The 22,499-nt window shown below is 36.7% G+C and overlaps 1 protein-coding gene across 1 annotated transcript; it reads right to left on the bottom strand.

Annotated features, from left to right (window-relative positions):
* Positions 1-5,949: 5,949 nt before the first annotated feature.
* Positions 5,950-20,822, bottom strand: LOC135708014 (uncharacterized). Its single transcript, XM_065229952.1, has 5 exons — positions 20,648-20,822; positions 6,920-7,013; positions 6,678-6,812; positions 6,236-6,615; positions 5,950-6,174 (listed from the first exon to the last, which is right to left on the bottom strand). Exons 1-5 carry the CDS (start codon positions 20,706-20,708, stop codon positions 5,984-5,986), a joined length of 861 nt encoding a protein of 286 aa, XP_065086024.1. The 5' UTR covers positions 20,709-20,822; the 3' UTR covers positions 5,950-5,983.
* Positions 20,823-22,499: the final 1,677 nt, after the last annotated feature.

Raw genomic sequence — 22,499 nt, 5'->3', positions numbered from 1 at the left:
AAGTATTACTCAATTGATTCTACTTCAAAGCTTTGAGCTGAGATAATTTTATGCGTATTATTAAATATTCAAAAATGTTTCTGTTCAAAAAATGTCTTACGGAGTGAAAACATAAGAACTGCTTTAAAAAATACAAACGATCCAAAAACTGACGCTAAGGACAGTATAACATTTCCTTCCGTCTTGACAAAACTTTTTGCGAACTTACCCGAGAAAATCGCCTTTGGATTTCGAGAAAACAAGGGAGGTGGGATTAGGTGTGTCCTGTTTCCCCTACCGATATTGAAATCAAACGCGATAACGATAAAACTATATTAAAAAAAAAACACCATGTTCATGTAAAGGGATTTGCATAACAATTAGATGTGCTGATCCCTTGGATGAGATCATTTTTAGGTGTTCGTGATTCAGACAAAAATCTTTTAAAACGTGTTCTTGTCGAGGGGAACCCGTTCCGAAAAAATAATTTTTAAGGCATGCTGCTTGTGTTTGTCGAGGAGAAAACGTTATTTCTCTGAGGGAATTTTTCGGTCCGATTCGCGGGAAAAACGGGTACCTCTAGAGACTTTTTTGACGTTTAATCATTTTTCTCTATCTAGCACACATGGATGAATGGAGGGTTTGTTTTCCCACTAATCTGTTTCCCTCTTGCTCGCACTCGTTCGCTTTAAATGGTACAGTAGTGTGCGCCGATTAAACTTCAAAAAGCTCTAGAGTGCTTGAAAAACCTGGGTGAAGTGCCTTAAGAAATTTTAGAAGAAGAGTGAAAATAGCGCATACTCGCAATAAATGAGAGAAGGAAGTTTGGTGACGGCTTTGGATAATATTGAGCAACTGGTGGAGTCTGGTTCTGGTGAGACTTTTCCATTTGGATTTCTATACAATTTTTGAAACAATTTTAATGAACTGAAATCGAATACGGGGATTCAAGAAGAGATACGAAAAACATCGGAAAGTGATAGAGAAAGAGAGAGAAGAGTATTCCACTACAGATGCCAATTATTCAACAGGACTCAACGAGAATCGAGATGACAAAGATTCAGAAGCAAGGACACAATACATAAGCGGTGAGATCTAACTGATTACAACTAGATATAAAAATATGAAATGCATCCTACTAAATACGTGCCATCTACAAAGCAGGAATTTTTTTATCGGTACTACGTGTATGCGGGGCTTGCTGTAAGTGAAAGTAACCTCGGAATGGACGTGAGTGACCAGGCATTTTGAAATGGGTTACTGAATCTCAACAGAGCTATCACCTTTCAACTTCCGGGCTAAAATTGTTTGCAATGGGATCAGTATAAGATAATAATAGATTATATTGCAAACATTTTTCTTCCATAAAAACACTGCCGCACAGTGGAAGTAAGGTTGTATATACATAAATACATACACGATGAAATCAACAGCAAATCACTTCATTTTAGATTGTATTGCACATCGTTGTTGATGTGCTGTGCTTTGACTTCGAAATATCAACCATACTGATATTAACAATCTATGTTAAGTTCAACTAATTTATCTAATATATAAATAAATATATCAGTGCCAACATTTCAAAGGGGCGTAATTGGTTTTGTAAACAATGACTTTAGCCATAAATTTCTCGCGAATAAAACCTCACCCTTCCAAAATAACAAGGCTAGCTGGTAGAGGAAACATTCGTCTACCTGTTGGTGTCATTATTTTTCATGAGTGAGCTTTTATTCGCGAGAAATCGATGGCTAAAGCTATTGTTTACAAATGCAATTACGCCCCTTTGAAATTTTGGCCCTGATATTGTCTTGTTCATACTGCAAGCCTTGTTATATATATATATATATATATATATATTTTTTTTTTTTTTTTTTTTAATCTTTATTTAAGAGATTTTTAGTCAAAGGCTAGTTCATCTCTAAGCCTTGTTATATGATATTCAGAATATGACCACAGAACATGTATCATATTACTACCAACCGGTGGAAACTAACGATTTTAAATTGGCTTACACTGCACTAGCCTATCGGTCCCAAGTACATCAATTAACGTACCCCATTGTATTTGAAATTATAGTACTACACTATATTTGTTTTGATTAGCTATGAAAGATTGACAGATAAAATGAGGGGCTCGTGGATTTTCCTATGTTTCGAAGGGTGCATCGATTAGCTTGGGGCCGAAGAGAGTAACAGAGCTGAGCCTAAAAGTTGAGCACGTTTCTTCGGGACCTTCTGGTCTTAGAGTTGCCTCTATGTTACTACCCAGATCACATGTTTCCAAGTGATATTGAGCACCATTGCAAGGTTTGTAGTAGAAGCAAGACGAGACATTCAGCAATAAATTTGATAAGTTTGACGAAGTTTTGTAATACAGGTTCTAATATACACTATCATTGAATACAGCATCAATTTCATAATACTTACGCTCTAGAATGCAAATTATTTCGGGTGGAAATGAAAAATTATCGCTTCTCTTGTTGTTGACTTGCCATCTTCGCGAGTAATGTTTAGCATGTGCTTTTTTGACATTTGCTTCCAAAAGCAAAACAAATCAAATTCAATGTATGGTGCCAATTCAAATGTTGATCATTTTGATTTAAAGGTGTTATACAGTACATATTTTTCAACGACAAATCATTTTGCTTCAAAACGCAAATCACTTGAAAATCAATGATAAATTAATTCGATTCGTAGTTTCCGCATGACGACTAAGTCAAGTGCAAGATGATTTGGATTAGATGTGACAACTTTTTACCGTGTATGATTTGCACAGCTCTAATAAAGGTTGAACATGAAAAAATCCGGCATGAAAATCTTGTTGTGTTTAAATATGCGTTTTATTTTTCATAGTTCAATGTAACAGCTATACATTAGTATGTATTATGCTTATTGTAAGATCATTGTTTCAGTCTTTAAAGGGTGATACGGTCAAAATTTGGTCAATATCAACTTGACGTATTTCTTTCAATTTTGCATTTAAAAAACCTGAACACCCCTCATTTTGAAGGTGTGTGTGTATAGAATGTTGCTCCTATTTTGATTTTGGAATTCACTCTTGAGTTGTCAAAATGCCGTCCAAGCAAGAAGAGCAGCGTATCAAAATTTTGCACGCGCATCGCGAAAATCCGAGCTACTCGCACGCAAAGTTGGCAAAATCGCTAAAAGTTGCCAAATCAACCGTTACAAATGTAATTAAAGTGTTTGGGGAACGTTTGTCGACAGCCAGGAAGTCTGGATCGGGGGGAAATCGAAAACCGGAAGCCGCTGAGACGACAAAGAGAGTTGCCGGTAGTTTCAAGCGAAACCCTAATCTCTCTCTCCGAGATGCCGCAAATAAGCTGGGTGTATCGTCTACAACCGTGCATCGAGCCAAAAAACGAGCCGGACTATCGACTTACAAGAAGGTAGTGACTCCAAATCGCGATGATAAACAAAATACGACGGCCAAAGCGCGATCCCGGAGGCTGTACACGACGATGCTGACGAAGTTTGACTGCGTGGTAATGGACGACGAAACCTACGTCAAAGCCGACTACAAGCAGCTTCCGGGACAGGAGTTTTATACGGCAAAAGGAAGGGGAAAGGTAGCAGATGTTTTCAAGCACATGAAACTGTCAAAGTTCGCAAAGAAATATCTGGTTTGGCAAGCCATCTGTACCTGTGGCTTGAAAAGCAGCATTTTCATAGCTTCCGGGACTGTCAACCAAGAAATTTACGTGAAAGAGTGTTTGAATAAACTGCCTTTCCTGAAGAAACACGGTTGTTCCGTACTGTTTTGGCCGGATTTGGCATCTTGCCATTACGGTAAAAAGGCCATGGAGTAGTACGCCGCCAACAACGTGCAGGTGGTTCCCAAGGACAAGAACCCTCCCAACACGCCAGAGCTCCGCCCAATTGAGAAATACTGGGCTATTGTCAAGCGGAACCTAAAGAAGACCAAAAAAACTGCTAAGGGCGAGCAGCAGTTCAAGGCAAACTGGCTTTCTGCGGCGAAGAAGGTGGACAAGGTGGCTGTACAAAATCTGATGGCAGGGGTCAAGCGTAAGGCCCGACAATTCGGATTTGGAAAAGCGGAAGCTTAACTGAATATTTTTCCTGAATTTTATACTAATTGAACTTGAAAAAGAAATTTAATTTGATTTTTTAAATAAACGATTTCATCGATTTACACGCGTTTTCCCTTGACCAAATTTTGACCGTATCACCCTTTATTCTTACCATAGGCCATTGCTCAAACTTATCTTCGTACATGGTCCATCATCTTTTGCACGAGCCCTGTTCACACATGTTCCGCTGGAAATTCTTCAGGTAAGTTGCAGTTCTACCATTTTTCTTCAGTATGTGCTTCACAATTTACCAGTATTCCTCAATTGGATTTAATTCCGGAGTATTGACCGGATTTATCTCCTTGGAAACCAATGCGACGCCATTTTTGCTGTACCACTGTTTGGTGAAATTTGGGTAATTGCAGCTTGCCAATTCCAGCCATAATAGGCAATCCACCTCATACTGCTCCAGAGAAGGCGCTCCTTCTGCTAAATTTGCTGGTTTATGGTCCCATCCCACAATTGCTTGCCATTCCAGGAACTTATTGGGGAATTTCGACTTCTTTTTGATTTTATATTCTTCCGGGGTACTCTTACGGTCAACCGAGGTATAAAATTCCTGCCGAAAAATTGATCATTTACTCCGGTTACTCAGTGCGCATAATGGGCCGCACTTCCGTTGCCAGGATATAGTAAAATGAAAATCTTTGCAAAAATGATGACAAACAGAAAGCTGCAGTAAACTTAAATATTAACGGTGAAACGTCATTTAGTGTTTACCTTAAAGTTACACTGTTATTTTTTTTACTTTGTAGTTTTCCACTTGACAGTTAATATCATTAAAATTTACACTAAAAACTATAATAACTACCAATTTGAACAATTTTTACACCAAATATAACTTCAGATCAAGTTGTACTTCCCCTATGCTTTTGCTCTCGGTTTAGTGTTGTTTTAAATAATTTCACTACTATGTAATTGGGTAGTTTAGGGGTATTGAGGTAAATACATATTCGGAAACTGCATTAAAAATGGAAACTAAGTCCAAAATTTCATAAATTGTGGTGCACTGGAACTATTTTAAATAAGTGCGATTACATGAGCAAAAAATCCCCATCTTAGCGGTGCCGGTAGTGGTAAACATGATTACCTCTCCCCAGCCGACCTGGGTTCAATCCCAGTCGGCGCCGCCGGGATGTTCTGAGGCATAACATGTTTGATCACGCCTTCCTTCGGAAGGGAAGTAAAGCCATTGGTCCCCGGTTCGATAGGTAGGTAGAGTTCAGGTGTGGGAGCTGCCTCCCTAGCGTTGGTAGCATTGGTGCTCAGCACGGAAAACAAGATCGACGGAAAACAAGCCAAAGTCCCCATCTTAGCGCCCCTCGGTGGGATTTTATGGGAGCGAGCTGTCAACGAATAGATTGAGTGTCAACAATTAAATATTTAAATCTTGATTTACAAATCAAGATGAATGTCTATGGGATCGACAAAAATATCGCCGTGTTCAGAAAACAAAACTGTGACAGATATTGTTTAAAAACCGATATGTTTTTCGAAATTAAACAACCCAATTGTTCAAGTACCTATCTACCTGGTAGATAAATGCAATGGTTTTTCATCTAGAATTTCTAGTTAATGAATCATTTGGTGAAATTTCCATATTAATTGATGCATGAAAGTACGAGAAAAAGGTACAGCCGCATAAAACACCCAGTTGTCCTACGCCTTAAAAACAGATACGTTTCGGAAATAAACCCGCCGCCACCATTATGTTCTCAATGACCGATTGGTTTCCACTTACAGTTTTCGACGCCCTAATAAAAACATTTACGATTTGAAATAAATGAAAAAGTGGCCGATTTTCACTTATGACTTTATTCTATTAACACACTTTGAATTTCTGTATAGTTTTGTACATCGAATTTTGTATAAATTAGTTTTCTTTAATATTACTCTTCAACAGTCCCTGCTCTGAATACAATGAGGCATTGGAGGAACGGTGCACTTGCATGAAACACACTTATCGTCGGATGAGATGGAATCCCCAAGGTTCAACTGCAGTTTACCGAACGTACACTGCATCTTCGGATCGGCCTCCTCATCGATATCTAGACGTCCCTCAACGATGACGGAGTCTTTGTCTTCAGCTGTAAATTCATGTTTTGTAAAATCAACTACTTGCATTGTCAAAGTTAGCTCAACACTTACGGCATCTCCACGAGATAGGACAGCATCTATCATTTCCAAAGTAAATCGGAATGCAACCATCCATCAGTCTGCCAACATTATGCACTTCAATTCCGCAATTGATTTCGTGGCAATTAGGATTTCCCACGATGGTACTGTTATCGAAACCCTTCTGGCAGTGACACGAGTAGCAACTTTCTTCTTTTGGATATATCTTTTGGCCTTCCATATACCGTTCTCCGTCTAGATGACATTCGCCCAGTTTCTCAACTTCCGTGCCACAAACCTTATTTGACGCACAACAATCACGTGGGCTGTATTGGTAGATGCATGATTCCTCCCGACCGAAGAACTCTGGACAATCAATATGTGCACACATAAACGACGATGGTGACGTGTAACTGCAAATAAATTATTTTTAATAGATAAAGCAAATTTAAAATTTAAAAGCATTGTTACATACTTGTTACAGCGGCAAGCAGGAGAGCACGAGACCAGCTCCTGGTCAGCCATAGACAGTGAAGTATCGACGTCATAAACGTGTCCGTTGAAGTAGCACTTCTGGCCATCACGATCCGTTAATACGGGGCATTCATATCTGCAGGCGAAAAACAATCACATTGTTACAATGACTTGTTGTCCGTGCTATTTTGCAATGATTGATAGATAATAGATTATTTTGGTTTGCCATCAATTTTGACTCACCTATTCGGACATTTGTGGCCTTCATCTACAATGGGTTTGCATCCCAGCTCCGAGTAGTGCTTCGGTGGTGGAGGACATGGTTCAGCATCTTGCGCTACAAACAAGAAAAAGTTCGTTTATTAATATATACCTACTCTATATCAGCAACTCCACGTAAAAAACACCTATCGGGAAACCGATTTCACTCAAACGTTGTGCATTTGTTCCTTATTAAAAAATATTAGTACGGTATTTTTTATTTCGCCATGTTTAAAATCACCCAAAAATGAAGTTTTTTTTTTGGTTTTCACAGTGTTAAAGACTGCTCTTTTATATTTTTAATGGAAAGCTCATACTTTTTTACATAATTCACCAGCATATTAAAAATATATTATTTTCCGTTTTTTAGATATAATTTTTTTTAAACATGTCACATCGAGATCTCATGTTTATGCATTTTAAGTACAATTCGTCTCCATTGAGTCAAAGCAATTGAATAATCTCAATGACTCAATGGAGACGCATTGTACTTTAAATGCATAAACATAAGATCTCCATGTGACATGATGTTTAAAAAAAATTATGTTTCAAAAACGAAAAAAAAATGCATTTTTAATATGCTTTTACATTTACAAAAAGTGTAAGCTTTTCAATAAAAATATGAAAAGGTGTGTTTCTTTGATCTCAATACTGTGAAAACCACAAAAAAAAAACATTTTACTTCATGTTTTGGTTCATTTGAACTTGTTTAATCATCTTGTTCGTATTTTTTGTAGATAGCACAATTCCTTTATTTTGCTGAATAAAGAACTAAAATCGGCCAAGTAGTTAAAAAGTTATTAATTTTTAAATTTGGATGTACAGTCGAAAATGACAATTTTTTTACCCACCCTAACTTACTAAGGTGCACCCTAATGGCGAAATAAAAAAAAAAACAGATATAATATTTTTTAATAAGGAACACATGCACAACGTTTGAGAGAAATCGGTTCACCGATATATCTTTTATACGAGGAAATGCTGATATATGAATTGAATTTATGGAGATTTCATTTAACCTTGGCTAGCTAAACGATTGACGAAAATGTGAATTAATCAAGTAGAGTTTGTTTTTATGTTAATATGTTTAAATCCTCGATCATTAGCGATTTACATTGAACTGTAATCCGAAAGGGCAATTTAGCGGGAAAAAGCTGCTTACTCCGTTTCTGATTATTTGAATGTGTTCGGGTCTTCGTAGATTTTTTTTGTTAAAATAATGGTCCTTCATTTCACGAAATTGATGTCATCCATTGATAAAATAAAAGTGGCACTGACGTAGATGCTTTTTGAAGGCATCGAAAGATTTGTACCCATTCTGCCACATTGTGCTAACACCTACAGAAACACACTTCAAACACCCTTCCGTCGCAGGATTAGCAAATTGTTTAATCAATTCTGGCACCACTATACTGTGTTGCCTGACTTATAACGAATATACGTTCTATACGAGTGCCCCGAATACAACGTATAGAGATTTGCACCATTTAAATCGAACGAGTGCGAGCAAGAGGGAAACAGGTTAGTGGGAAAACAAACCATCCATTCATCCATGTGCTAGATAGAGAAAGACGATTAAACGTCAAAAAGGTCTATAGTTCGTCTAATTTTACATTGCAAATGCTATGCAAAATTAGACGAGTCATACTTTGTATTCGGGGTACTCGAATAGAACGTATATTCGTTATAAGTCAGGTAACACAGTAGAAACAATGTTTAGATTCGATTGTTGTATTATTGTTTTGAAAAAAAATCGAGCAAAACACCAAATATATTATATTAACAATATGATCCACTCTTTCGCTTAGCTGGCGAACCGAATTTTTAGCGATGAAAGCACCTATGTGGCCAAAAAGGCTACCAATGTATTTGTTTATCGTCACGAGGGGTAAACCAAATGAAAACTTGTTTAATATTTCAAATGAATGTATTTCAGCATTTTATTTTATTTGATGAAAACAGTGACATGTCAGACAAATTGTAAAGTAATATACACAATGTAATTAATGAAAATAATTTTACTCTTACTTTTGTAATAAGTGCTATATTCGCACCCCTCGATTGTAATTGAATGATTGTTGCTGACCTTTTTCAACGCTAGATGGTGCGTAAAGCAATATTTTACGGGTCGCCATTGCAACATTTGGAAAAGGCATGAATGGATCATATTGTTAATATGATATATTTGAAAACACCGTCGTACGGTCCTGCCGGAAAAGAAATTTTTCTGAGGCTTAAAAATCTCTGGTCTAGTGATGGTCGATTGTCATTCGAATAATCGATTAATCGATTAACGAACCGAAAAGTAAAATATTTGTAATCGGTTATATAATGCTGATATAAGCATTAACTTCTCCAGAGGATCATCACCCATCGTTTCAAACATATGCTGCACTCTCATTGGTGGAAAAATGACAGCACAGTGAACAAAAAATAATCGATTAGATGTTAATCGAATAATTTAAAACATGGGACATCTCTGATATTGTTTTGATAAAAAAAAGAGCGCAAAATTTCATCTCTACCGAGGGGGCAGCAAAACCACAAAATTGCCTACGGGGGGTATTCATTGGATGAAAGGGACCGTGAAAGAGGACACTAAAATAGAAAGTTTTTCTTCCGACTGTTTCATCTTAGTATTCTTCTTTGGAAATACCTTTCGACGCCAAAAAACACACATGAAACACAATAAGCACATACACAAAGTGGCAGAGTGACTTACCCCTGCTCTGTCTCTATCTCTGAGTTATGCTCAGTGACCATGCAGCAATCTTCGAAATCCTCCGTTAAAAACCTAACGAAATTAATAGCGAATTTGTTTATTATTCAGTTCCAAACTGGATCGGGTATCAAGATTGGATCTGCTTGTTTTCTGAAAAACGTCAGTTTGATCGTTTGAGTTTGAGTCGCCTACCTCAGGTTGAGGTTCGCACTGATAAAAAGTTCGCTTTAGCAATGCGATAAATTGTTGATGTGAGTGGCACAAAATCAAAACTAATCTTTTGTAAACGGAATAATACTACCAGATGTTCTTATCATATCTCTAATTGATTGTCTGTTGACAAAGGTAAATTACCGGAAACTCGATAATGACAAAACTAAAATATTTATTAGACGTTTATTGTCTAGAAACAACGCAACTCCCCAATTACGGAAGAGACAAGCGTACAAAATCAAAAACAAATGACTCATGAGCATTTCGAGCCCAAAACGCAAACCGGTTGGACATTAGTGTTTCCGATCGAATTTCGCTGCTACCAATGCATTTTCCGTTTAAATGTGATTTTTTTTTCTCAACATTAACTTTTGAAAATGCTCTAAATGTGATGAATAGTATAGATACAATAGATTTCATAGATAAGCGGAAGCGAAGTAAAATGTATTTATTTCAGTTACCGTGGGGACGTAATTTGTGATTAGCCCCAGCCCCTTTCAAATTGTATCATTATTTATGTACGATCCTTATATTTGAAATGACGTTTCACATTCATCTAGTGATGGCCGATTTTCATTATTCGATTAAAACATTAACGAACCGAAAAGTAAAATATTTGTAATCGGTTATATCATGCCGATATAAGCATTAACTTCTCCAGAGGCACATGTGCTGCACTCTCATTGGTAGAAAAATGACAGCACAGCAAACACAAAATAATGGATTAGTTGTAAATCGAATAATTAAAAAATGGGACATCTCTAATTTTGGTGTTATTGTTTTGATCAGAGACGTTCAACGTCTCTGGTTTTGATTAAAAGAAGTGCGCAAAATTTCATCTCTACCGTGGGGGCAGCAAATCCACAAAATTACCTTGCATACGGGGGGTATTCATTGGATGACAGGGACCGTGAAAGAGGACACTAAAATAGAAAACTTTTCTTCCGACAGTTTCTTCTTAGTATTATTCTTTGAATGAACTGTCAGTTAGTGTAGCCAAACGAACATGACGTCATCGTGGCCTTTTTTTCCGGGAAGTATTGTAATATTTGAGCAAAGTTAGGAACAAACCAAAACTGCACAACGAAAAGCTCTTGGATGGCAATCGGGATGGCATGAACATTTTTCACGGATACCAGTAAGATAATTAATTTGTCATGGTTGCCAAAGCAACTTTTTGAGCCTCCGCTTATCTATGGAATCTATAGTATCTATAATGAAGAGTACAGTAAGTAAGCTAGTTATATAGTTAGTCGTCTATAGTTTATATTCATTCACAGATACTGTGGCTGTCAGACTTGCCCATCTCTATCTAGGCGCAGCGGAAGAGAAACAAGTTTATAAGTAAACACTCTCCGATATACCCAATTAATCAACAAATCCGCTAATGTGCCTTTTTCAGGCCTCTATAACACAGCAAAAAAAAATGTGATATCGATCAATGTAATTCAAGCTGATATATGAAATAATGATGTAATAGCAAAAAGCAGATACAATATTACATCGATGGATGTAATTTTGTTCGCAAAATCGATGTATATCGTACAACGTTATATAATTGTTATGTTCCAGTTGCAAACAACCAAATTGTAATGTATGAATGTATGTAGGGTAGCCACCATCCCTTCGAAGATCTTGTCTTGTATGCAGCTCCACTTAATAGCAAGATCAATTTGAGCTATCGATCTGAATTTACAATATCGCTGTATGAAGGGCCAAAACGGAGGGGTGGACCCGTAAGCAAAGGCACTTACGCGAAATCCACGGGAATTTAAGAATCTCCTTCCAACGATACGATCCAACAAATCGAATAACGTAATTCGCAATTCTTATTAAGCTTCCTACAGGATGGTTTGTTAAGAGCGAGGGGGACGACTCTATCTACGATGCAAAAAAGATTGTGTTTTGCTGTGGCTAGCTGCGCGCACGCTGAGTAGATAGAAAGAAGATTGATGACGATTCTGAAGATTTCCTGCAAAAAGATGATGAAGGTTGGTTCGCTAGTGTGAGATTTGTTGAGCATCTAAACTTGAGATTTAGATGTGTCGCCCCCCCCCTCGGTTAAGAAGGGCGCGTCAATCTCCCAAACAAACAAACTGTACACAGCAAAAAAATAATTTTGATATCACGTCAAAGTGGATGCACTACAATCATGTCGAAAATATGGTGTAATATTACTTTCTAAAAAGGACAAAATAATCATTAATACAATGCATGAACTGACATTACGCTACTTTTACTGCATTTGTTTATTTATGTGGTCATAAAAATTACATGAAATTTTCGACATGATTGTAGTGCATCCACTTTGATGTGATATCAAAATTATTTTTTTGCTGTGTAGTAAAAATAATCTCTAATGAATGATACAAAAATACTGTTTCTTATCTCACCAATACCTATCTTTCAATTGACAACATCAACTTGTTTATCTTCCGCTGCGCCTAGATAGAAACGGGTTAGTCTGACTGTCACCATATCTGAGAATAAATTGTTTGTTATTTAATATACAATCATGGAAAAAACATTTGTTGCTGAACATCGCGACTAACATTTGAAAATGGTCTAAACTATTGAGAATACATAACTATAATTTTCTAAATTCGTATTAACTACAGAATGGCTCGATGGGGGCGTCACATTTAAATCTCAAATCTACGAAAAATCTTCTTTCATTTCTTGCGTCGCGCATCATCTTTTTGCAGTAAATCTTCAGAATCGTCATCAATCTTCTTTCTATCTACTCAGCGTGCACGCAGGTAGAGTCGTCCCCCTCGGAACGGCTGGACCTAGGAAAAAGCCTTGATATGCAAATTTATCAAAAATGATGTGTATTATTTTTCTAAGAAATATGCAATTTCATTAATTCTAAATATCAATAAAAGATTACAATATAGATTTTTTTTAAGCAAGTAACCAGCTTAGCCTCTTTGCCAATTTTTAGGGCATTACATCAGTTTTTTACCAAAAAATATAAAAGAGTATGTTTTTTTTTTCAATCGTTATTTAAGAGATAACAATCAAAGGGGAATTTTTCGAGCGAATCAACGTTTTATTTATTTAGCTATGAATTTACTGTTTTTTTTTTCAATATTTTTTTTCTCAAAAAACATTTAATTAACTACTATTTTTTTTCATGTGTTATTTTAATCAGATCAATTATTTTCATGTCATGATTTTTGTTTTTAATAAAATGCATTTTTGAAAAAAAAACAAACTGCAAGTAACGCCCTTTTCAAAGGGATACTCATGAGAAAAAAAATCATAACCATTAGTTACAGCGAACATATGAGCAATGTTTCATTCAAATCAGAAGGAGACAATCGTGTCAAAAGTGACATTTTTTGACTGACAATGCTCTTATGCAATTTCAGCAAATTTAGATGGTCTAAAACATCGTTATCTCATCAATAAAAGCTGATAAAAATATTATTTAGGTGGGCTACAGCCCAATTAACGGGAGCCCAACTAAAACGTAGTCCACTTAAACATAGCCCAACGAGCGAAATTTGACTGCCCTGGAGGATCCGACACGAGTATTATCAGTACAGTTGAAAACCGAAAAACCCCACACGCGACAATAGATTTTACTCTCCTTCTGTACGCTAAATATTTATGGGGTTTTGATCTAATTTTCATCCTACTAAACACAGCCCGCGTTTAACCTCTCTTTTTTGAACGGGTTTGATCAAAAAATTGAATATTTCTGTCAAAGACGACTTCTAAATGTATTCACCTTTCCATACGTACCGTTGGATTTGCTAAAGAGTCACAAATTGTTGAGATACTGTTTAAAATCTAATACTGCTTATTGATTCTAAATTCGTCGTACGAGTTTCAATTCCGGCATTGAAACGCCATTAGATTTTCTTCGTCCTACGGATAAACGTAGAAAAGGTGATTCACTAAGAGCGCTTCTTTTGTTTTGAGAACAATGAGCGTAAATATTCATACATGCGCTCTAATACGATATATGTTGTAGCTAATGAACTAACGCATCGGAACAAACCTATTATTGATTTGTGCACGGTGAAATCATTGATATTATTGATTTTTCTGATCGATACAACGAAAATGGGCGATTACGACAAAGTAGCGCTCTACCATATAACGAATAGGTTTATTATTCAGTTCCAACCTGGGTTGGAACTGGTTCCAACACCGATAATAAACAAATTAGCTAATGGAGTCGAACATAGTGCGCTGTATTCGCACAATCATGCGCTATAATGCGCACTATGTCCGACGTTATGTTTAACGTACAGAACGAGAGAAAATCGAATTTCGTGTGTGGGGTTTTCGGTGTCCAACTTGACCGACAATATTGAAAACATCGTTTCACCCCAATATACATTTTAAATAATTATTAAATATAACATATGAGCACAGCTCTGTTGAAATGTGTATGAAATTGGGTTTAACGAATAGTTGAAAATATGTAGTTTTATGTTTATAGCACACATTTTTTATTTAATTTGCCTATTTAAATTTTTGCAAAAATCGCAACTTTGAGTGATCTCCAGAACAATACACAAATGCATTTTGACTATTCTAGATAGAGCTGGTATTAGGGCGTAACAGCCTTTGTAAGCAATGACTTCTATCGATGATTTCTAGGAACTCAAGGCACGCCAACGCAAACCAACATAACCGTCAGGTAGGGGAAGTCTTCCTCTACCAGATGGTATTGTTGATTTGCGTTGGTGAGCCTTAACTTTCTAGAAATCATCGAAAGAAGTAATTGTTTACAAAAGCTGTTACGCCCTAATTCCAGCTCTATCTAGTATTCGGCTTTTTTTTTGTTAGAGACGTATGTAAATTAATAATCATTATCATTCAACCAAATAAATTCGAAGTTTTGGCCATATATCAGCTTCATTTACTATTCAGTATGACTGAACAACCTCAGTATAACTATAATATGAAGCGAATAAAGGAACTATGTGGCTATAATCGGTACCCTGAATAAGCAGAATTTTCTTTATTATCAGTCAGTTTTATCCATCAATTCTTTACACTTCACTAGTGAGGTGACAAAAGTTACCGCCAGTGAGGTGACTCTCTGTGGAAATCAAATGGAGAGTCACCTCACTCCCAGTGACTTTTGTCACCTCACAAATGACAGCGACTCATCTCACCTCACTCGCGGCGCAGAATAAGGGGGAATAATGAGGCGTTAAGCTTCACTTATTGGTATGCTATATGGAGTCTTACAAATTAATGCAAAACATTGATCTAATTGATTTCTACTGACAAACTATAGACATAATTGGTACATATACCCTAGATCAAGCATGATCAACTTTTTTTTAACTTGCTTTAAATGGTTGTAGTGATAAGAGGGGCATAGTGAGCAGGTGGGGCTTATTAAACATCCCTAATCCAGGCCCAAACCTCTAATTGTTTGAAGCAAATTAATTGGGAGTAGGTTCAATATCACCATTGCAATGATTAATGACCAACTAATTTGTTTCCAACCATAAGAAATCCAAGGCTAATGCACAGCAAGTTCAATATGCCCCACCTTAGCCCATTAGACTGATGCAAAATTTGAAATTTTCGCTCCACAGTGCTTAAACGGTTCCAAATTGGGTCCTGCTTAGTCTCCCAAAATTTGAACTACTTTAGTAAAAAAAAAAACTGACTTGGCACATACCATTTCAAGTTTATATGGGAATTACTATGGGAAAATTTATGTTTTTGTTCATATCTATCTAACAATTCACTACATTAGTAGGGTTTACTACCCCATTCCCGGCCTATTGAGCACAACCCATACTTAGTCTTTCTTAATTTAGCCGAGGGGCACGCAATAACCTTTAACTCCTACGCAAGCCTTTTTTAAGTACAATAATTACAGTTAACTACATGATTAATTACTTTAATTACGAGCGTCGGATTTTTTTTGATTTAATTACTTTTAAGTACAAATTTCAGCTTTAATTACAAGTCGCATAAATTAAGTACATTAACTCCATTAATGTACAGCGACAAATGTATTTAAATTACCCCCAGCGTACCGTTAGACCCTTTCGTTATTGGCCCGTGAAACAAAAATTTCACAGGCCCTTTTGCTACGTTAAGGATAATGTCAGCTCTGATAGATTGTATCGCTACCGCTGTTATGACTTCAGAATAGATCCTATAAACATACATCTTCTGGGACTTACGAGGAAATCTACGTTGGTGATTGGCGCCAAATCACATGCAACGATCGGTTCGTGATGGGAAATGTAGTCGGATTTCAATACTGCCGAGGTGTAGGCAGGGCAAAAACCTATACCCTGGAGCACGCCCCTGTTATAGCGCCGAAGAATGCGACAATGAAAGGAATGTTTGTTTGTGCTAACTGGTTCAACCTAAGAAATAACGGATTTAATTTGGTGGATGTGAACGAAAACAGAATAACAATAGAAAATTATGTTAAGCACGTTTTGCCACTTTGTATTTAACCCCAAAATGTATGGTTAAGGGGAAGTTTACTGCCCCGAAAATATAGTTTTTTCGACACGGTTTTTTTTTTAATAATGGGAAAAATTATCAAAAATTCAAGAAAATTAGTTTTTTCTCAGATTATTAACAAAATTTACATGTAAAAATATTATTTATTTCTCCACGGATACGAATTTCGTTCATTCAAATCAAAAATAAATCTGTTTATACTCTAAACATATGAATGATTCAAAGTAAATTGAAAACATGTTTAAAACTAAAATATGTATTTTGAATTAAATTCAAAAGCATGTTTTTTTTAGCAATATAGAAATCAATCGTATTTGAAAGCATCAGTCACCGATGTGTCTGTGTTTGACTGGATTATTGACCCCCCTCCCCCTGCGTAGACAATTGTCCATACAAAAATGTTTAAATTTGTATGGGCCGTGCATAATTGTCAACCCCCCCTAAACTGTCTACGTAGTTTATGAACAACCCCTAAGAGAAAGAGCTGAACGGACACTGGAGCTGGTGAATACTTTGGACATTCACACGCTGCGCTACTTCCGGGAAAAAATCGCAGCTAGTATGCAATTGTCTTCCCGGCACCGATAACTTGAGCGTGTCAAGTTGATCGGTAACGATCATTTCGTGTCCTGTGCACATGGGACTCATCGTTTCCTATCGATTTGGAGTTCTACCCATAGTATTGTTTAGTTGACCCATGGAAAGACGAATAATGGGGAGGCGCATTTCATAAGTGCTATCGCGTCAATTCTGAATATGGATGTGATCATATAATGGCGATAATACAAATAAAAGCACACAATTGGTTTGAATCATCTTAGTGTCTGCAACCAAAACCTGATAATATTTTTTTTTGTTAATGAACTCTGCAATAAATCTGTTAATTATTATTAGTATAATAATATTAAGTTTGAAAGAAATATTAAAATAATCGAACAATTCACGCGTAACACCAGAAAATTAATGCAAATGCAAATACATGTTCCATTGAATCTGTTAATTCAGGCACAGGCTAATATCATCATCTGTCGAACTGTGCTGCGAGCATGGCTTAAAATTCGAACATTTTTTAATAGGAAGGAAATGTGCTCGAGGAATTGCTTGAATTAAGGAAATGTAAAATTTGAAGACTTGTCGTCACAACTAAGTGATTCCCATTTCATTTGTACGGCAATCATGGCCCTCATTATGCGTATCACTTCCTTTTCACTGTATATTGTCGCTAGAGTTGTAGACTGATATAACCTACTCGTGACAATCGATTTTATTCTAGTTCTGCATTAAAGCGCATTATTTAACGAATACAGTGCACTAGATACGACATTATGTTGAACGTACAAAACGAGAGTGAAATCGATTGTCGCGAGTGGATTATTTCAGTTTTCAAGAAATTTAGTATAAGTATTCGCAGAATTGGTCATGTTTGTAGTCTAGTAAAACATTAATGGGCGTATTTCGGGGTGTAAGAAGTGTTTTTGAATAAATTGATTCATTCGAGTATGTGTTAAGGGTTTTCTTTTTTTTTAATAGTTTAAGAATAAAGAATGGGGTACGTTTTTAATTACATTTGTGTAATTTTAATTACATTAATTACAGAAAATAAATTTATAATTACATTAATTACGTAATCAAATTGAAGTACGTGTTAATTACACTGGCACTGCTTTGATTACGCGAAATTAAATTTAATTACATGAAATACTTAATTTTCATTTTTAATTATTTAATTACATATTTGTACACCTTGTACTTTAAATCCAACGCAGTCAAAAAGGCTATTGCGTGCCCCTCGAATTTAGCTGAGTTTAGCATCAAACGGAATGTTATTATTACAGATGACTTCCAAATTTGCTTAGCTTTCCATAAGTACCGTTAGTTCTGATAAGGGGTCGCAAAATATTTGTTTATTGTTGAAAATGCAAAACTGTTTCTGGCGTCTCAACTGGGCCTACGGATTTTCTTGGGCCTATTAGCCATTGAAACGCCATTGGGATTCTCTTTGGCCTATCAAACGGAAAGAAAAGCGAATTCGCGTGCGTCTTTTGTACACTTCAAGTGTGCCTTTTGTTTTCAAGATCTTATTTTGCGTTCTTCAACTTCGTCTTGCAGCTATTGAATAGAAGCATCGTACAAAACGTATGTTTGAAACGTTCACGCCGCAATCATAGATATATTTGATGTTTTCTGCTCGATAGGCCCAAAACGGGCGAGAAGGCCGAAGTAGTGCTCTACCCTATGCTTTCAAAAATGATAGCAGTGATTGTAGTAATTCTCAGCTACAACTTTGTTGAAACCCTCGTTTCAATCAAATGTAAGGAACAAAAGTTATTAATGATTCAAGTCGCTGATGTCTTATGATTATGCTCATTCAACTGTTCAGCAGGCAACATTGGTGTTTCTGGTGCGATGAATAGGGTACAAATATCATCACTACTATGTCACGCTGCAGAATACAGTGTTGCCCACAGAACAGCTGCTTGATCATGCCATAAGATTATCAATATCTTAAACAATTAACAACAATGGAATTTGACATTTGACTGAAAAACGATTTTCGCAAAGTTTTAGCTTAGATAATTTCCCGTAAGAATAGTTATAGAAATTTTTGAAAAAAGCAATATGGAAAATGGGCAGAAGAAAATGAACAAAAAGTTTGGTTTTCCCATAGTAATTTCCATATAAACTTCGAAAAGTTTGTGCCAAATCAGTTTCTTACCAAATGAGTTAAAATTTTGGGAGGCTAATCAGGACCTGATTTTTAACCGTTTGAGCACTGTGGAGCGAAAATTTCAAATTTTGCATCAGCATAATGCCCTTCCTTCCCCTACATATGCTCCATGAACATGTTTTAAGCTGCATTTTGATTATGTTTTAACCTTCCTAGTGCATTGGGGTCATTTTTGGCCTGGAAACACTGTAAATTTTTCCTATTGCATTAAGAAGGTTGAACATTCTGGTCTAAAATTCATATTGTTGAAGAAAATTGGGCTAGAATGATCTCAACGTTGAGATTCAGAGACCAGGTCTGGCCCACCTGCCTGCTGTATATAGATAGATTTCTTATATCTTTACTGGATGATTGATTTACCAGTTTAGTTTGGGCTTGATTGGCATAGTGTGTATGAAGTTTGAGGGATTTTAGAAAAACGCTCGTGTTGTAGCTTTTTCGTAGACTGACGGATTTTAGTAAAATGTGCGGCGAAAAAAAATCTAGATATTGACTACATACATATGAGCAAAATTTCAGAGAATGTATTTCATTGTACTTCAAGAATTATAATGTTTGGAGAAAAAGGTGCATTTAAATTGTGCAATCATCATACATGCTCAGCCAATCAAGCACAACACTATACCAATAAATCATGGATTACAGACAGCGATTATTCGACAATTGAAGAGAGACCAGAGTGACAGAGATTATTGGTATTCTTTATTTTATAAAATTTGAACCATTGACAAATTTAAGCAATCACATTTCAAATTGTAAACAAACAAACCCTAATTGGCGATTGAATACTTTTAGTGTTTTTTTATATGCAGAGTTGTTACGATATAGACAAATAGGGTGGAGCACTATTTCGGCATATGGAACCCTTTTCCGTCATATGCATCAAAACAACGAAGACTAACAGCTACATGCATCATTCACGTCTCAAATTCTTTTCTCACGAGTTAAATTACGAATGCTGTGAAAAAAAAGTTTCAGGGCTATCGGAAAACTGATTTATTTGGGGTACTCTGAAGTTAAGCGAGATATGCTTAAATGGTGCCACACCCTATCATCCTTCTGGATTGGCTTGGCATCCTCATAATATATCGATTCAAGCTAATTCCCATGTATGTGTATTATATTATAATATATTATATTATATTCGCAAACGCAGCTGACCTGGTTAAAACCAGTATAAATGAAAATCAAGTTAAAAGAAAATGGCACTTTCCATTAACAATCAATTCCACATGCTTAAATTTGTTCCCAGTTCAAAAGATAATGAAATTCAAACATTACTATTCCACCATCCATATTTGCATTTCAATAAACAAAACCGACAAACAGATAAGCAGCGATTGCTGATTGATAGCTCCGACTCATTACCTTTTCGGTAAATATCAACGACGCCACCTTACCGCGTAGAATTTCATTAACACATTTCAAGTTCAAGAATACGAATATTAATGTCGCCTTCACGATAACTCTTCGATGAACCCAAATCACATCTGACAAACTCCACTGTTAACACATTTCGTCACAGATCATCACAGATTGTTCTGTTCCGCAAATTAATTGGCATTCCGCTTGTGTTTTCAATTACCGTTACAAAACGCAACCGCAGAACATAGCAAAACAGCTACTGGGACGACCTTCAGCAACATTTCAGAATTGTAATCGTAGCTGGCAAATAGAACCACTCAAAACACTAAATACTTCGGGAGAAATTACAACAATGCAACTGAACCGAACACTGAAGTATTACTAAACGTTACTGTCACCGACACCGTACCGATATCCAAACTAACTGATGTTTGGCGATAAGCATAAACTTTTATACCTTTCTACAGGTGCGAATACACAATATATCGCACCGACGCGACCGCGAGACCGAACGCAACCGGTGACGAACTTCACGTCGGCTATTCAAATCACGTCACCTTCGGGCGATCAACGAGAGTGGAGAATCCCGCGCGTTGTTGTCTTTTACCCTCCCGCGTTTCGTATGGCGGAACTCATTTCCTCGCTTGTTATACGGTAGGGTGGAGCGCTACTTCGTCGTAATCGTTCATTTTCGTTGTATCGAGCAGAAAACATCAGTAATATCGAAGAGCATAAATATCAACTCACAAAGCATACAACAATGGAACTGGCAAATAGTTTCATGAGCGATGTCACAACAATGTCCGAGATTTGTGCTCTAGACTATGGCATATCAACCATCATGACGGCCATTTTGGAACTTTTCAAGGCATCACCTTAAGCTACAACACAAAGCCTGTTAAAGCGCATAATGTGAATATTTACACTCATTGTTCTCAAAAACAATAGAAGCGCTCCTAGCGAATTCATCCGTAGAACGAAGAAAATTAAATGGCGTTTCAATGCGTTTGAACGGAATTTAAACGCGCAGGACGAATAATTGATGTGTGTCTTTTTACCAAATCCAACGGTACGTATAGAAAGGCTCGTAGAAACGTAAATAAATTTAGGAGTCAGCTATAGTAGAATGATACCATTTTTTGTTTATATCCGTTTAAAACAGAGAGCTTGCTTCCCAAGCATGCAACAAGTTAAAATCATGGTCTACAGAACCCTAATAATATATAACGGCGCCGGTGGTGTAGTGGTAAGCGTGATTACCTCTCACCCCAGAAGGCCTGGGTTCAATCCCAGTCGGCGCCGCCGGGATGTTCTGAGGCATAACATCTCTGATCACGCCTTCCTTCGGATGGGAAGAAAGCCGTTGGTCCCCGGTTCATGAGTTGATGGGTCGATAGGTAGGGTCCAGGTGTGGGAGCTGCCTTCCTGGCACGTCGGTAGCATTGGTGCTCAGCACGGAAAACAAGATCGACGGAAAAAACAAACCAAAGGAAAAAAAAAAAGAACCCTAATAAAACCAAAATTGATACTTGGGTTTTGCTTAGTGGGGCAAAAATTAGACCAAAAACCCTAATTATGTATAGATGCAACTTGTAACACAAATTTTCTCGTGAAAATTGCTACTGGAAGTTCTATACTTTTGATACTAATGTTAATACTTGTGAAGGCAATAGTTTCAATTGCAATAATTGTATCTATAAAAAAATGCTATTTGTTTCTATATTTTGTCTGATTTATCTAAATCGAAAATGCTAAAAGATATTCTTCATAAATCTTGTATCAGGTCATGTACCTTTGGTACGTGCAAAACCATGGACTATCATGGATAATTCACTTAACACATTACCACTTGAATAAAACTACTGAGGTAAACAAGCTCGAAAGACTCATATGACTTCTGCAGAAGACCACGCAAGTCAACACGATCATCTTCTCAGTGCCACCACTGAGACTACTGTTGACCCTGAACTCTCCCATTCGCAAAACGAAAGGAGCACAAGAAGACACTATCAAAATGCATCTCAATCCTTCGCTTTCAGGAACAATGCTTGACTATAAAAGACGATGGTCGG

Source organism: Ochlerotatus camptorhynchus, unplaced genomic scaffold (genome assembly GCF_037179485.1).
Source record: "Ochlerotatus camptorhynchus isolate MF236.1 unplaced genomic scaffold, CSIRO-AGI_Acam_v1.1 ptg000324l, whole genome shotgun sequence".
Taxonomy (NCBI): Eukaryota; Metazoa; Arthropoda; class Insecta; order Diptera; family Culicidae; genus Ochlerotatus; species Ochlerotatus camptorhynchus.
Note: the sequence above shows the minus strand (reverse complement) of the source record. Positions and strands in the feature narration are given on the sequence as shown.

What these genes read in the sequence shown, in the direction of transcription:
- LOC135708014 (XM_065229952.1), bottom strand. Translation starts at nt 20,708, where the DNA reads ATGTTGCTGAAGGTCGTCCCAGTAGCTGTTTTGCTATGTTCTGCGGTT. An exon ending in TGCGGTTGCGTTTTGTAACG is followed by an intron (nt 7,014 to 20,647) that starts GTAATTGAAAAC and finishes TCTTGTTTGTAG; the next exon opens with CGCAAGATGCTGAACCATGT. An exon ending in GGCCACAAATGTCCGAATAG is followed by an intron (nt 6,813 to 6,919) that starts GTGAGTCAAAAT and finishes TTTCGCCTGCAG; the next exon opens with ATATGAATGCCCCGTATTAA.